Genomic DNA, 15,000 nt, shown 5'->3' on the forward strand with positions numbered 1-15,000 from the left:
AATGTGACTTAGTTGTCAAACCCTGTAAGGGCAATCCTACTGGTGGCAAGCCAGTGCTAGAAAACATTTAGAGTTTAGAGGAGAAATTCAAGTGGCAACAGTGTGATACCCCAGTGGTCTTTTGGCCGCACATTCCAACTCTCTTCCTGGTCCTTAGTTTTTGGACCCCTTAGCTGCCGACAATAGTGAGGCCTTCCTTTGAAACTGCATCATGCTGACTCTAGCCCCCCAACCCCCCAAGTTAGATGAAGAGGAGTATAATGCAAATTTTTTCACTTCCTCACGTCTTTTTATTACACAGGTTTAGGCTTTGTAACCCTTTGCTTCTTATATAAGCTTTAAGCAATAAGTATTTCTAATCCCAACTTGGTTTTGGATAGCAAGGATCTAATAGTGAATCAGGGACTCGCAAGTTGTTAGAAGATTTTTAATAACGTCTTAGACTGTTAACAAAAAAAGGGGAAAAAAAGTTCAAAAAAAGATTCTGAGACACCAGTTTCTCAACAGTTTATAGTTGAGGCAATAACTTGCATCCTCACTGACACCAAGATGACCAATATGCTTTAGGGAAGACAAGCAACCAATGATAGTACCTGCTGACTTTTTTTTTTTAATGAACAGTGACCAATAGGTTTTAGTAATGAATGGAGGGGATCCAACAATAGGTGTCTGTTGAAAGGCTCTTGTATTTCCCTGAAACACAAGCAACAGTGGAGAGCTTGTGTACCTGCATTTTTTCAGAGTTGATTTTCAAGCCAGATTTTAATGTATTAGTGGGATTAGGTGGCAACTTGATCAGGTGTTTTGCCGGGACAAGGGAGGAGGGCTACTGCCATTAGGGCAGAAGGAACACGTTTTGATTGATCATCAATATTTTCTGTCAACGAACCCTCAAATTAGAATATTGTATGTTTTTTTTTTATTTTTAAGGTGAATGTGATTCTCAGGTTTTTTGTGAGGTAGTTTATGACTTTTTTTTCCATCAGAAAGATCATCTGGTGTATTAATTATATTTCAAATGGAGCTACTTAGAAAATCTGTTATTGTGAAGTGATGCATACTGACCTACTCTGAACTAAGAATTGCAGATGGTTTGCAGTGACACACTTTCTTAAGAGACAGATGTTAAGTGTGATAAATTGCTAGCATTTGTCATTGTTGACTATCATTTTATTTGAAATGATTGATATTATTAACAATGTTTTTTTACATTGTATTTCCCATTTTGTCGTTTTATGATAGGGATTTTCATTTCCTCTCTCCTACGGTGAAAGGATCTGAATAATTGAGTTTTGTGGTTGGAAACACACTGTGGACATGCCTTTTTAATATGTATTCACTGTATATGAACTTCCCAGTATTCCTGTTGTTGGTTGTGAGTAGAACTTTGCATCTAGATATCTTAATAGTGATGGGATTGGGTGAAGTGGGTATCCTGACAAATTAAGGAACTGGGAGATTTCATTACAAATTTCGTCCTTAATCCCTCCTACAGAAACAGATTTTTTACAACACCTGGAAATCTTCAGAAACCCTCCTGTAAAAGATGAATGGAAACCCTCCTTTAAGCCGTTAATGAAACCCTCCTTGGTACGTAATCTAACTGTCAGAAGTGGAGACTCCCTGAAAAAGAGCAATGTAATTTTTCATCTTTCATATATATTTTTGTTTGTTTCTCTCATTCTCTATCATATTAACATCTCATCAGGATGAAAGTTAGCTCACACAGACAGAGTATGGAAAAGATAGTGGCGTTTACTTTAACAAAATCAGTATAAATTCATTACCTTTGAACGATATTCAGGGTGTTAGTGTATGCCAACAAGAAAGATAATGATTTGTATAGACTGATCATGGCAGCCTTATGCAGTGCTTGTGATGTTATTTTCTTTTCCTGTCGTTTTTTTTTTCTGCTTATTTTTTCTATGAATTCTTAAGCTGGGTAGGTGTGCTTCTATTAGTATGATTCTCTTGTTAGGAATTAACTTGTGCTAAGTTTCCTTTGTGTGAAAGTGTGACCAAAAACATTTGCCTTGACCGAGGAAATTTTCTTGAAATTCTACAGTATTTTAACAGTGATATTTGCATTTGAAACTGATTTAAACAAACAAGGGTTTCCCTTAATACAAACTTGTATGAATTTGGTTCATATATTACTGTATTTGACTGGTAGTAGTTTGATTACAAGCATTTCTATTTTTTAATGGAGTTAATTGTTTTGCTGTATCCATCACTCCCTCTCTACATATATATATTTTTTAGAAAATTCAGTATTTTACCTTGACTTCCTTGCAGTCAGGAAAAAATGTTAGGTTCAATATACTTCTCTAAGAAGTTGTTAGAACAAGTGGCTAACCAGAATGAGTCTGTACTTACTACCAATGATTTGTATGTATGAGAAAGTTTACCTTGATTTACAGTCACTTCACTCGCCTAAGGTGAATGCAGTGGACATGCAAGTACATCTGCTTGTTTCATCAGTTTTATGGCTTTAAATTTAAAGAGAGTTTTTGATTTTGGATAAAGATATTTTTAAATTCAATGTTTCCTTTATTTTTTTTTTTTCTTGACACCTGTTAGAATATCTTTATGTATGTATAATGGATCTAAGTGCCAAGACTTTCAGACTGAAATGCTGTTTTGTATTAGACATACAGTAAAAAAAAAAAAAAATCTTGACTGATATAGAAGAAATTTTGAGTTATATCCTAGACTGAAAAAAATTGTGATATTTACATAGATTTTGAATGTACAGTTTTATGAGATTAGTATTTCTTTTGTTTCATATATTGTATTCTATTGGCTCCAAATTAAATATTAGTCAAGTACAATAGATGTTTGTGCCTTAGAGGAAAATTGTCATTAATGAATGACTCAAATACAGTCAAAAGAACTTGGATGCAATCACACACAATGGCATGTTAAAACTTACTGAATGGTAATCTTCTGGTGCAAGGGTCACTGGCTGGACAAGTAGTATGCATCTTCTTTTTGTATTACATTTTTAAAGAAGATTAGGATTATCATTATTATTTTTATTATGATGGTTATTAATATTATGATGATGATGATTATTATTAATTCTATATAAGAATCTGTGCATGGTAAGGTATCACAGTGACATCTGGTTTGACTTTGGTAATTGTGTGTGAGGGTATTGTTTGTGAATTATAAGATGTATAATCTTTTATGTTATTTGATTTATTTATTCATCAGTCAGAAATTATGTGAATGTATTATGAATTGACTCTTGTAAACTTGAAATGCAGTAAATTTGTGTTGTTCAGATGCATTGTGTGAATGATAAAATGGACAGACGAGGTGATGACGAAGGGTGCCAATACGTGACCCATGCTATAACATCTATGGTAGCTATAATTCTCACTTTTAAGGAAAGTGTCTATTGATTGCTTTTCTTGGAGACAGAGGAAAATAATGTTCTCCAGATTGTTTGGAACAAAAACCAGTTACGCAGTACTCTACGAGAACAAACTCTAAGATTAAGTTTCAATGTTTTTTCCACTTTATTTTATTCTGATTTTTTTCTTCCCCTGCACTGGAGAAAAGGTGAAGGAAGGGAGGTAAGGGTATTTTCTTTCACTTTCCTTTTATTGTTCCATTTTTATAGATCCAGAATATCCAATGTGGGTTTCGAGGCTTGTATCAAGTGTCAGAAAAAAAAAAAGCAAGCTAATAATATCACATAAATCGTAACTTTAAGCTTATTAATTTCTTTATGTAAATATCTTCAGAAGTGATTTGTACCGAGATTAAGATATTACCATTTTTTTCTACTCTCAAAGAAAAAAAAGTGATTATCAGCGGGATATAAATACAATTACAATTCTAACACCTAGAAATGTTTAGTTTACCTTTAAGCTGAAAAGGAAGAATTAACACATTCCCTTACCTTCTTGTCATCTCTTTGCCTAAAGGGTAACAAGTGTCTTAGCACGAGTCCTGTGACTCAAGTCTGTTGATATACTGTGCTTAAATCCTATTTAGTGAATGAAAATTGGGTGAGGATATAATTTATGGTGGGTTCCTATTTATTTACTTCAGAATTAGTGTATGGGTCACTAATTGATATTGTTGCTTATTTGCATTCTAATTTTATAGTGTGTATAATCATTTGAATAATGGATGCTTTGCATATAGTTCTGTGTCTCCAGAGTCTGAAGACATTATTTTTAATAAAACCAATAGTGTATGAATCTTTTATTTCCTAGTGAGTGGTTTATGAGTGAAACAGTGAGGCTTTCCTTTTCTGCTGATAAAAATTGTCTATAAAGTCAAGATTTTGACTCAAAGTCCTAAAACTTACAATTCTTTGATGGAATAAAACAAACATTTGAGGTTACTTATTTATTCTAGCATGATTACAAACAAGTTTGGAAGTTTTCACAAGATGATGAGTAGACATCACAAAAATCTTGACGTGGGAATAGCAATGGACGCAGTGCTGACCGGTACATACAAAAAAATATCTATATAATCATTCTGAAAGTCAGTTCATACAACTCTTAAGATACACCAAGATTTGGAATGCAAGCCCAGCATCGGCACAATCAAAAAATGTGTTATGATCAAACGGGATCAAGTCATAGGTGGCAAGTTAGGTTATGAGGGCTGTGCCACTGACTGGGCTCTGCAAAGGTCAGCACTGCATGATCAGCACGAGCATCTAGCACCAAGTTCTGTGCTTCATGGTTTCTGCAGTTTTCATAACCCTTTCATAAGAATTAGTAACATAGAACCATAGATCAAGCTTCATCTTGGTGCATGTAGTCTTTTATTATTATTTTTCTTTTTTCGTAGTAAAAATAACATATATGAACCATGATGAAGTAAAAACCTACTGTCTGTGATTCCTAAACTTATGCATATAACCTGTTTGTCACTAGCATTTGTTGACTGTTGATCTGATAATCCAGATATATATCAATAAATACTGATAACCTTACAAGTTATGTCAACCATGAAATCTGAGCATCCATTTGTGCAACCAATAGTGAGCCTGTGAAGGATGATTTCAAAACATACCACCGATCTTGTCCTGCAGGCCAGTCCTTGAGCTGGTAGGAGAAAACCACAATGCATTGTTACCTCTCCTCCTCCTACACCAGAGAAGCATTTGTTACAGATTCCTACCTGTAAATTTTTAACCTTTTAAAAAGATGTTTCCTCTTAACAATAAAGCTCTTAACCTGAATCTTTTTCCTACTCATGACAATTAGTTTCTCTCCTTTTCTCCTTATGCATGGCAATTCTTTCCACCGAGCCCGAGAAACCACAGGTAAATTTAACGTGTTGACGGAATCCCTTCCCTTGGTTCCTACATGCTGTGTTTGGCAGTTTGATGCACAGACTGTGTTTATTTACAAAGGAGATTTGCATCCTGGAACAACAAATATCTGAATGTATGTATGCATTTCATACAAGAAGGCATTATAGTCATTTATTAAAAAATGAAAAGCCTAATAAAGTGACATCCACAGTTTAGTACCTTTAAGACCATGACAACCAAAAAGTAAAGCTTAAAAGAAGAGGCTCGTCAGTAAAATGTATTTTGTACAAAACAAACAAGATGAAAAGACATCATATCCACATTAAAATGTATTTATTGATGAGATAAAGCACTGTCTGGAATAATAGAAACTTATGTAATTATTTTGTTTAAACTAGAGCACAGTCTGATTAAATAATCAGTTCCATTAAAGTTCTATAGACTGAAAATTTGTAACGTCAACTTCCAAGATGCAGTCTAATAGTAGGTATCTCTTCCTAACTTTAGGATATCAAGAAAATACAGGAATATTAAACTACCAACTTACATTATAACAGAAATATCAGTTACACAATTATGATAATGAAAAATGTCTTCCATCTATAAATAAATCAAACAAACACGTGCTTTTGAGGTCAACAATGTTGGCACTAAAAATCTTAGAAAAAAGCTAAAATAATGCATACTTTCTGATCTTGAATTGAATTTAAAAAACACTATTAACCTAACAACATTTCATGAACACACATCCATATTGAAGGGAAACACATTCAAATTAACATTTATTACCAGTCCTCACATGCCATTTGTGGTATCTGAAACCGGAAATTGAATTTGTTGAACAAAATCACGTGTTTTCCAATATATTCAAAACAAATGTGTTTCCAATTTTCTTCGCATATTCAAAAGTGTATATATTCAATCTCAATGAATTTAGGTGGAGTTAAGGCATTAATAGGTATAGTTACAATAGTCTTTTGTAATGAATAGGCTATATAGGCTGTGATACCCACATACAAATTGTGAACGTATGTGCATACATTTGTCATTATCAGCCTCAGTCACTCAAAAGATTGTAAAATTTCTATGAACCACAAATGAAAACTTGAAATATCGAAATCCACTGTTCATGAACTCTAAGAAAAAAAAGATATTGGAAAATGCAAATCCATACTTCACTAGTAACAGAAAGCCCTGTACACATTCCCATGTAATGTGCTTCACAGACTGTACATGAACACATGTACAGCTTGTAATGATCTATATGGCCTTCCACAATAGAGAGCAGATAGCACTTATATATAGTTTATGGAGCTAAACTGTACATAAAATACTTTTCACATACAGGCATGCTACATACAATGAATGACCATATAGCTCCCAGATATTAATACTGAATGTGTACATGAACACTGCACATACATAACATGAAGCCAAACCCTTCTTTTACCACTCAGAAATCCACAAGGGCATGCATGTGAGATACAGTTTCTTAGTATAAAGGATTATACTTTTTATGATAATTGGTTTCTCAATATTCAGTATGTACAGAAGCTGGGTACCAACACCAGCAGTAGCCGATGACCCAAGCTGTCACGACAACATTTTTGCTCACTCTTAGGCTTTACACTTAAGAGTCTTTGGAGGTATAGTTGTGGTGAAGACCAGTGCAGTTAATCTAAAATATGAAAAGCTTTGGTTCTAATGTGACCAGTTTGGGAGATACAAAAATAAAAAGAAAAGATTGTGCCGGTACGGAAAGTGTGTGTGTGTGCATACCGGCTGATACAGAAACTTCCATTTCAAATGAGCTTTCTTCTCTTGATTTGATTTTGAGTAACAAGTTAACTTTTCAGCAAAACCTGGATCAAACATTACTAGTCCTTCAACATGAGTCGTGCTATGCCAACTGCTCCACAAACCTTGGTATAAAAATATTAAAAAATGTTTAAAAAACGGTTACTATTGATTCCAAAACAATCTTAAAATGTGAAAAATCATCATCTATACAAAAAAAAAAAAAAAAAAAAAGAGAGGAAAAAGAAAATACCAACTATCCCTGATGCACAAAATCTGAGCCAAATTATCTGGTCCCGACCAATTTACAGCGAGGGAACTTCATGCAGTTAAGGACAGCCATTGTGATGTGTAATGGTGCAGTTACTGTCACTTCAAAAAACGTAGAGTATTGAAAGAGATCATAAAAATAATGCAACTGAGTCTGCTTGTTACATATAAATTGATATCAAAGTAGTAACTATTTCATAAAAAATGTTCATCTGCTTCTTAATAAGATACAACTTTTTTTTTTCATTGTAAATTAATTCAGTAAATACAAAAATATGTTTTAGTATTCAGCTACTAACTATTGTATTTCTATTTTCTTTTTCTTTTTTTAATAATTTGTGAATCAACACTGCAAGACAATATTTACTAAGCTGATGAAGAAATGTTTACACCAAAAATTCAAGAATATTCTACCTCGTGATCTTAGCAGGTGTAGACAAACATTCCATTATTTATAACCTAATGAAAATCTTTAGCTTTTTATACATTTTGTGGGGGAGGGCAATATGGCTTTTATAACGTGATAGCGATTTAACAATTTCCTTTTGTTTTATCATTATATATCGTATTTTAACCATCTTTATTCGTATTAAACAAGAGATCATCTTCTCCATAACAAACTGCAAACAATTTCTAAACTATTCAATGCTTCTAACTCCCGATAAAACAAATGATTTTTTTTATCCACTTTTATAGTCTACAATTACTTCTGAACCAGATGGATATTTCATGATCTTTCCCGACCGGATGGAGGTGATCTGACTAGCTTTCAAAAGACCAGCCAGCCATTATTCAACATTCGCTCTCTAAGTCGACCAACAGAAATTGATCTATAAATGCACTACTTTCTTTCCTTAAATCTTTTTCAATTCAAACAGTGGGATCGTCGTCTTCACTCTCCATCCCCAGATCATATATTGGGGAGCTATTTTCCTCCTAGGCCTTAACGTGGTCAATGCGACGCACAGCGCAGCACAGAACCATCGAGAAGATCATGGCCAGAATCTCGATCAGGACGATGGCTGCCACGACGCCCAGCACCTCGTAGCTGTGGCTGTGGATCAGCTGGATCATCTTCTTGGCGCAACCCTGCAAGAAAAAAGGGGCTGTCACACTCACGTTCCGAAGACACAAGACGCACGCGAAGGTTATCTCTCTCGGGCTCCCTCTCACTCTTTCCCTCTCATTCACTCACTCACTCTCTCTCTCTCTCTCTCTCTCTCTCTATCTCTTCCCCTCTCTCTCTCTCTCTCTTCCCCTCTCCCTTTCTCCCTCTTCCCCTCTCCTTTTCTCCCTCTTCCTCTTCCCCTCTCCCTTTCTCCCTCTTCCCTTCCCCTCTCCCTTTCTCCCTCTTCCTCTTCCCCTCTCCCTTTCTCCCTCTTCCTCTTCCCCTATCTTTTCCTCCCTCTTCCTCTTCCCCTCTCCCTTTCTCCCTCTTCCTCTTCCCTTCTCCCTCTTCCTTTCCCCTTCTCCCTCTCCCTCCCTCTCATGGAGGAGGGAAATGCCGTTCTGCTGATTAGAAACAAAGAAAGTCTTGAACTGCAAGAGCAAGTGGGGATATAATAAGTAAACCCACTCTCATGTGAATCACATTCTTAGAGCTTCTTGGAAAATCAGTTCATGGATAGAGAGAAAAAGACTGAAGACATGCATACATACATACATACATACATACATACACACACACACACACACAGATATATATATATATATATATATATATATATATATATATATAGAGAGAGAGAGAGAGAGAGAGAGAGAGAGAGAGAGAGAGAGAGAGAGAGAGAGAGAGAGAGAGAGAGAGAGAGAGAGAGAGAGAGAGAGAGAGAGAGAGAGAGAGAGAGAGAGAGACATAGACATAGACATAGACATACGCATACGCATATGCATATACATACGCATACACATACACATACACATGTGTATGTGTATGTTTATATGACTATATGACTATATGTCTATATGTCTATATGTTTGTGTTAATGTTTATGTTTGTGTTTATGTTTATGTACATGTGTTTATGGATATATGTGTAATATATATATATATATATATATATATATATATATATATATATATATATATATATATATATATATATATATATATATGCATGCATAAATGAAACGATCAGTTCCTAAAAGGCATCAGGCAAGAGTCCCTGGCGACGAGTCTTACCTCAGTGTAGATGGAGCCAGTGATCTGCGCCCCGATAGACAGGCTGCGCGTGGCATCGCAGAGAGCCTTGTCCTTTTCGATGCAGCAAGATTCAGGTACTTTGTAGGCTCCGATAGCTCCTCTGATGCCGATGTCCAGCACTCCGCGCTCGTCAGCACCGTTGAAGCGACTCTCAGCCCAGTCGGTGGGGCCCTCCGAGCCGCAGCACATCAGCTGGGGGTGGAAGAGGGGGGGGCGAATCTTAATTGGATAGTCTTCGCTTGTTTATCGTCAATAGGAGATATTTTCTAAGTGATTTCTATGAGGGAAGATATATATCTATCATAGTTTATGGAATCATTATAAAAGATAATGCTATATATGTATGATCCAACACGTTCGCTATTTTCCCGAACCTGATCTAATCTCAGTGCTGTTAGCAACCATAAATCAAACTCAATCAACCAAAAACCTCACCTCGGACTGGATGACATCGAAGGCCTGCGTCTTGAGCTTATTGAACCCGTAGTCGTGTTGAATGGACTTGGCCAGGGAGCTCTTGGCCAGATCCGTGAACCGCTCCTCGTTTGTCTTGAGCCAAACGGCGGCCGCAATCTGGCCGGCGAACAGGACCAGCACGAGGGCGAAGAACTGGGCGGGGAGAAGAAGCGAGGCACTCAGGACTCGGATGGCACTTCCAGACATGTAGTCAAGTCAATCAATGCGTTTGAATCTTAACGTGGAATTTGCTTTTTATTGTAATCTGAATTTTAAAAAATACGCCTCGGTGTTCCGCCCTGTATATTACAATCTTATTTTCCTTTTCAATAATCTATGATTCAACATTACAAGACAATATTTACCAAGCTGACGAAGAACTGCTTACACACAAAAATCAAGAATATCCTAGTCCGTGATCTTAGGCGAACATTCCATTGTATGAAATCTAATGAAAAGCTTAAGCTATGCCAAGGAGGCAACATCATGAACGCCCACAAAGACACGCCCACAACTTACCGTGGCCAGCATGCACTGCGACTCCTGGAAGGCGCCGCAGCAGCCGAGGAAGCCCATGATGAACATGACAGCGCCCACGGCCATGAGGAAGTACAGCACGTAGTTATATCCGTCGAGGTCCGCGGTGACAGGAGCCATGCTGGCCCCGTCCAGGTGCATCCATAGCGACGTGCCCAGCAGAGCGCCGCCCAGGAGCTGCAAAGGAGGGGTGGGGGGGTTAGTCATCTGCATTGGGATTTATTTATGTTTAATATATATAACTTTTAATATTTATAACATTTAATATACATAAATATAATATATATTGTATATATACAAATATATAGATATACAAATACATACATACACACATACATGGATACACACATAAACACACACATATATACATATACATATGTATGTATATATGTATATATATATATAATTTGTATATATGTATACACTTGACTCCATCCTAAAAACGCTACATTCTATTGGCGGTGACGTCACATATCAACTTGACCTTTCGAGTTGCACAAACATCCTACGGTTATGACGTCACACACTCGGATGCCACAATCCTATATGACGTCACATCCTCCCCACTTGCAGTACAGCCACACTTCAGTATTCTTCGTCTTTTTAACTCGTTTTTTTAAACCGCATTTGGGAGATGTAAAAGGGGGTTGGGGAGATGCGAAGTAAAATGAAGGAATAGGAAAGACAAAGACAAAAAGATAGAGAGAAGAGAAGAGAAGAGAAGAGAAGAGAAGAGAAGAGAAGAGAAGAGAAGAGAAGAGAAGAGAAGAGAAGAGAAGAGAAGAGAAGAGAAGAGAAGAGAAGAGAAGAGAAGAGAAGAGAGAAGAGAAGAGAAGAGAAGAGAAGAGAAGAGAAGAGAAGAGAAGAGAAGAGAGAGAGGAGAGAGAGAAGAGAAGAGAGAGAAGAGAAGAGAGAGAGAAGAGAGTCTTAAGAATCTTTAATTTTCCTTCAAATAAGCAAACAAAAGAAAAGACAGTACGAACAGCCCAACAATCGAAACTCGCTTGTTTTATCACGGTTATTATTAAACACAAACCGGTCTTCCGCCATTGGTGTTTTTGGAAAAAAAAATATCTTCCTCTTTCTCTCTATCTCTTGATCCAACCGTTAACAGTCCTTCGGTAATAAAGTTTCAAGTTATCCAATCTCGCATATTGATTAAGACAACTGTTCAAACACATGAGCCATCGGCTTGAACCTTTTTTTTCTTCCTTCAGCAATTCTTACAACACGTGAGATGACGTCACCCTCAGCGGACAGATTCGATGACGTCATGACAAAGGCGCGACGTCACACTATGACTATGACGTCATAGAGGCAGAAGGTCAAGCCAAACTAAGAGACAACGTCACCTCGTGCATATGGAATAACGCCCTGTTTTCCTCCCGGGGCAATGGGCGGGTCTGGCGAGATTCTCGAACGAAAGTGAGATAAAGTTAGATCATAGATTCCTTGCTTAATTAATTGCGGTGACATGACACACACCTTTATGCTAATCTATTCAACGATTCGCAGAAATGAATGACTCAATGGATGTGATGAAACGTGCTTTTAAAAAAGGTTTAGAAAAGTGATATTGGTCCAGCATAAGAGAGAGAGAGAGAGAGAGAGAGAGAGAGAGAGAGAGAGAGAGAGAGAGAGAGAGAGAGAGAGAGAGAGAGAGAGAGAGAGAGAGAGAGAATACAACACACAAAAGGAAGCAAAAGTAAACCCAGAGAGGATACCCCGGACCCCACCCTTTAATCCCCCTCCCTCCCCTCCCCAGGATCTACCCAAACATACGAACTTCTCAAAAGTATCTGCCATGAAAGCTCGCCCTCACGCCCATCCGCCCGCGTTCTAGTGCGAGTGCGCCGTAGACGGGACACGGCGGAGGAGGGAGAGGGAGGAGAGGGAAGAGGGATAGGAGAGAGGAGAACAAGCGAGAGTGGGGATATGCGACGAGAGAGGGGAAAAAAGAGAGGAAACGAGGGAGAGGAGGGAGGGGGAAGGCAAGGGAGAAGGCGAGGAGGGAGGGGAGATGCCAGGGAGAGGAGGGAGAGAAGAGGGGAAGGAGGGAGGGGAAGTAGAGGAGGACCACACACGACGTATTGATCTGTGAGGGAAGCTGACCAAGAGGAGAGGAAGGAGATTGAGACGAAGGAAGGAGGGGAAAACAGCGAAGGGAAAGGGGGGAATATGTACACGAAGGAGACGAGAAAGAAGTGAAAGAATGAATGAGAATAAGAATAAAGAGGAGAAGAAGGAAGAAAAAGAAAGCGGTGGAGGTTCGAGTGGAGGCGGAGAGGCGCAAGCAGGGAGGGGGAGGAGGAGGAGGAGGAGGAGGGGCGGAATAGATGCTTGGGCGACGAGCGGAGATGGAGGAGGAGGAGGAGGAGGAGGAGGAGGAGGAGGAGGAGGAGGAGGAGGAGAGGAATGCCGAGGAAGAGGCGGAAGAAAAAGTAGAAGAGGAGGAGGATACAGAGCTGAAGAAACAAGGAGGAAATAAGAGAGGAGAAAGGATATTTGCGATGAGGGAAGAGGGGAGAAAGGGAGGAAGGGAGATAGATAGATAGATAGGTAGATGAATAGATAGGTAGGGTGAAGTACAGGGAGGGTGGGAAAGAATGAGAATGCCTTAGTTCAGGAGGGAAAACGAAGAGCGGGAAAAAAATGGAAAAATAAATACGAAAGAGAGATAAGTGGGAAGAAGAAGAAGAAGAGGAAGAAGAAGAAGGAGAAGGAAAGAGAAAGATAAAAAGTCGATCAACAAGTGAGAGCCCTTTTCGGCCCCAGGGGAGTCGGCCTAAAAGTCTTAATTCATCAGTTGCCCACCTCCCCCTCCCCCTCCCCCTCCCCCTCCGCACTTGATACTCGACAGCCTGACTTCGAAGCGTTCTCTTTTTCTCTTGCTGTCTCTCTCTTTCCCTCTCACTCTCCCTCCCTATCTCTCCTTCCCCCTCTCTGTCTCTATCTAGGTCTATCTAGGTCTAGGTCTATCTCTCTCTCTCTCTCTCTCTCTCTCTCTCTCTCTCTCTCTCTCTCTCTCTCTCTCTCTCTCTCTCTCTCTCTCTCTCTCTCTCTCTCTCTCTCTCTCTCTCTCTCTCTCTCCTCTCCCTCTCTCCTCTCCCTCTCCCTCTCCCTCTCCCTCTCCCTCTCCCTCTCCCTCTCCCTCTCCCTCTCCCTCTCCCTCTCCCTCTCCCTCTCTCTCTCTCATTTCTACTTTTTATCAGCTATTTGTCTTTTCCCATCTTCCTTTACTTGCTCTTATTTCCTTTTCGTCCTCTTTTGTTAATTATCTATGGGGGAGGAAGAGGAAGAATGATGATGACGATGATGATGAAGATGGAGAAGGCGTAGGAATGATAAATGTGGGGTTGAGAAAAGGGAAAATAACAGGAATAAGTAAAAAAAAAAAAAACATATCGGAGGACCGACAAATGACAAAAGAAGACAAACCAAGGAGAAATTAGCCCCCCCCCCCCCCCGGCCATGAGAACTGGATGGAGTAGGTGTCGTAAGGTAACTCGATACGACTCTTGTCTTAGGTCATGGCGCGCGCCACGTCGCCCCCCCCCCTTCCCCTTCCCCTTCCCCTTCCCCTTCCCCTCCAACCCGGTCACCTTATGACACTTTGATATATTTCCTCTGTCTCTCCCTCATTCGCTAGCAGAGTCATCAATAGGTGATTCATACACTGTTGTGTCATATGTTTTATTTGTACTTATCTGAACTTATAAACACGCACATATATATTCTCTCTCTCTCTCTCTCTCTTTCCCTCTTTCTCTTTCTCTTTCTCTTTCTCTTTCTCTTTCTCTCTTTCTTTCTTTCTTTCTTTCTTTCTCTCTTTATCTCTCCTCCCTCTCTCTCTCTCTTTATCCCTCCTTCTCTCTCTCTTTATCCCTCCCTCTCTCTCTCTTTATCCCTCTTTATCTCTCTTTATCTCTCCCTCTCTCTCTCTCTTTATCTCTCCCTCTCTCTCTCTCTCTCTCTCTCTCTTTATCTCTCCCTCTCTCTCTCTTTATCCCTCCCTCTCTCCCTCCCTCCCTCTCTCTTTATCCCTCCCTCTCTTCCTCTTTCTCCCTCCCTCTCTCTCTCTTTATCCCTCCCTCTCTCTCTCTTTATCCCTCCCTCCCTCTCTTCCTCTTTCTCCCTCCCTCCCTCCCTCTCAGACGAACAAAAACATCACACACAAATAAATTCAAGAGAATCCTTTGTATTTACAGGATATCCTTGCACATCCCACTGCATTCTTAAAAATGCCTAAGCCTGAAAGCGCCTCCCTCTCTTGCTGTAACAAAAGAATAACTCCTTAACAGACCGACGAAACATGCCCTTGACACGGAAACGGGGTAGAAACGGGGTTGCCGAACGATACGGAGTGGGGGAAGGTAGACGAGAGGGGAGGGGAGGGGAGGGGAGGGGAGGGGAGGGGAGGGGAGGGGAGGAGAGGAGAGGAGAGGAAAGGA

General features: G+C 39.2%; 2 protein-coding genes across 5 annotated transcripts in view; one reads left to right on the forward strand and one right to left on the reverse strand.

Annotated features, from left to right (window-relative positions):
- LOC122267712 (uncharacterized) overlaps positions 1 to 4,210 on the forward strand; it is a 55,249-nt gene extending 51,039 nt beyond the window's left edge. For all 4 annotated transcript variants that reach the window (XM_086538758.1, XM_086538761.1, XM_086538759.1 and 1 more), the window contains one exon: positions 1 to 4,210. This exon is cut by the window's left edge and continues 591 nt beyond it. The gene's annotated coding sequence lies outside the window, so the exon portion shown is untranslated.
- Positions 4,211 to 4,350: 140 nt separating this feature from the next.
- Positions 4,351 to 15,000, reverse strand: part of LOC122244422 (tetraspanin-1) — a 94,743-nt gene continuing 84,093 nt past the window's right edge. The window contains exons 2-5 of the mRNA XM_086538762.1: positions 10,532 to 10,726; positions 9,992 to 10,165; positions 9,536 to 9,748; positions 4,351 to 8,443 (exon numbers count right to left, since the gene is read on the reverse strand). Of these exons, the coding sequence (XP_086394888.1) occupies positions 8,291 to 8,443; positions 9,536 to 9,748; positions 9,992 to 10,165; positions 10,532 to 10,726 (735 nt within the window). The 3' untranslated portion in view covers positions 4,351 to 8,290. The remainder of the gene's footprint in view (positions 8,444 to 9,535; positions 9,749 to 9,991; positions 10,166 to 10,531; positions 10,727 to 15,000) is intronic.

This window comes from Penaeus japonicus, unplaced genomic scaffold, assembly GCF_977035675.1.
Source record: "Penaeus japonicus unplaced genomic scaffold, GWHDUDI00000001_assembly GWHDUDI00000007, whole genome shotgun sequence".
Classification (NCBI taxonomy): domain Eukaryota; kingdom Metazoa; phylum Arthropoda; class Malacostraca; order Decapoda; family Penaeidae; genus Penaeus; species Penaeus japonicus.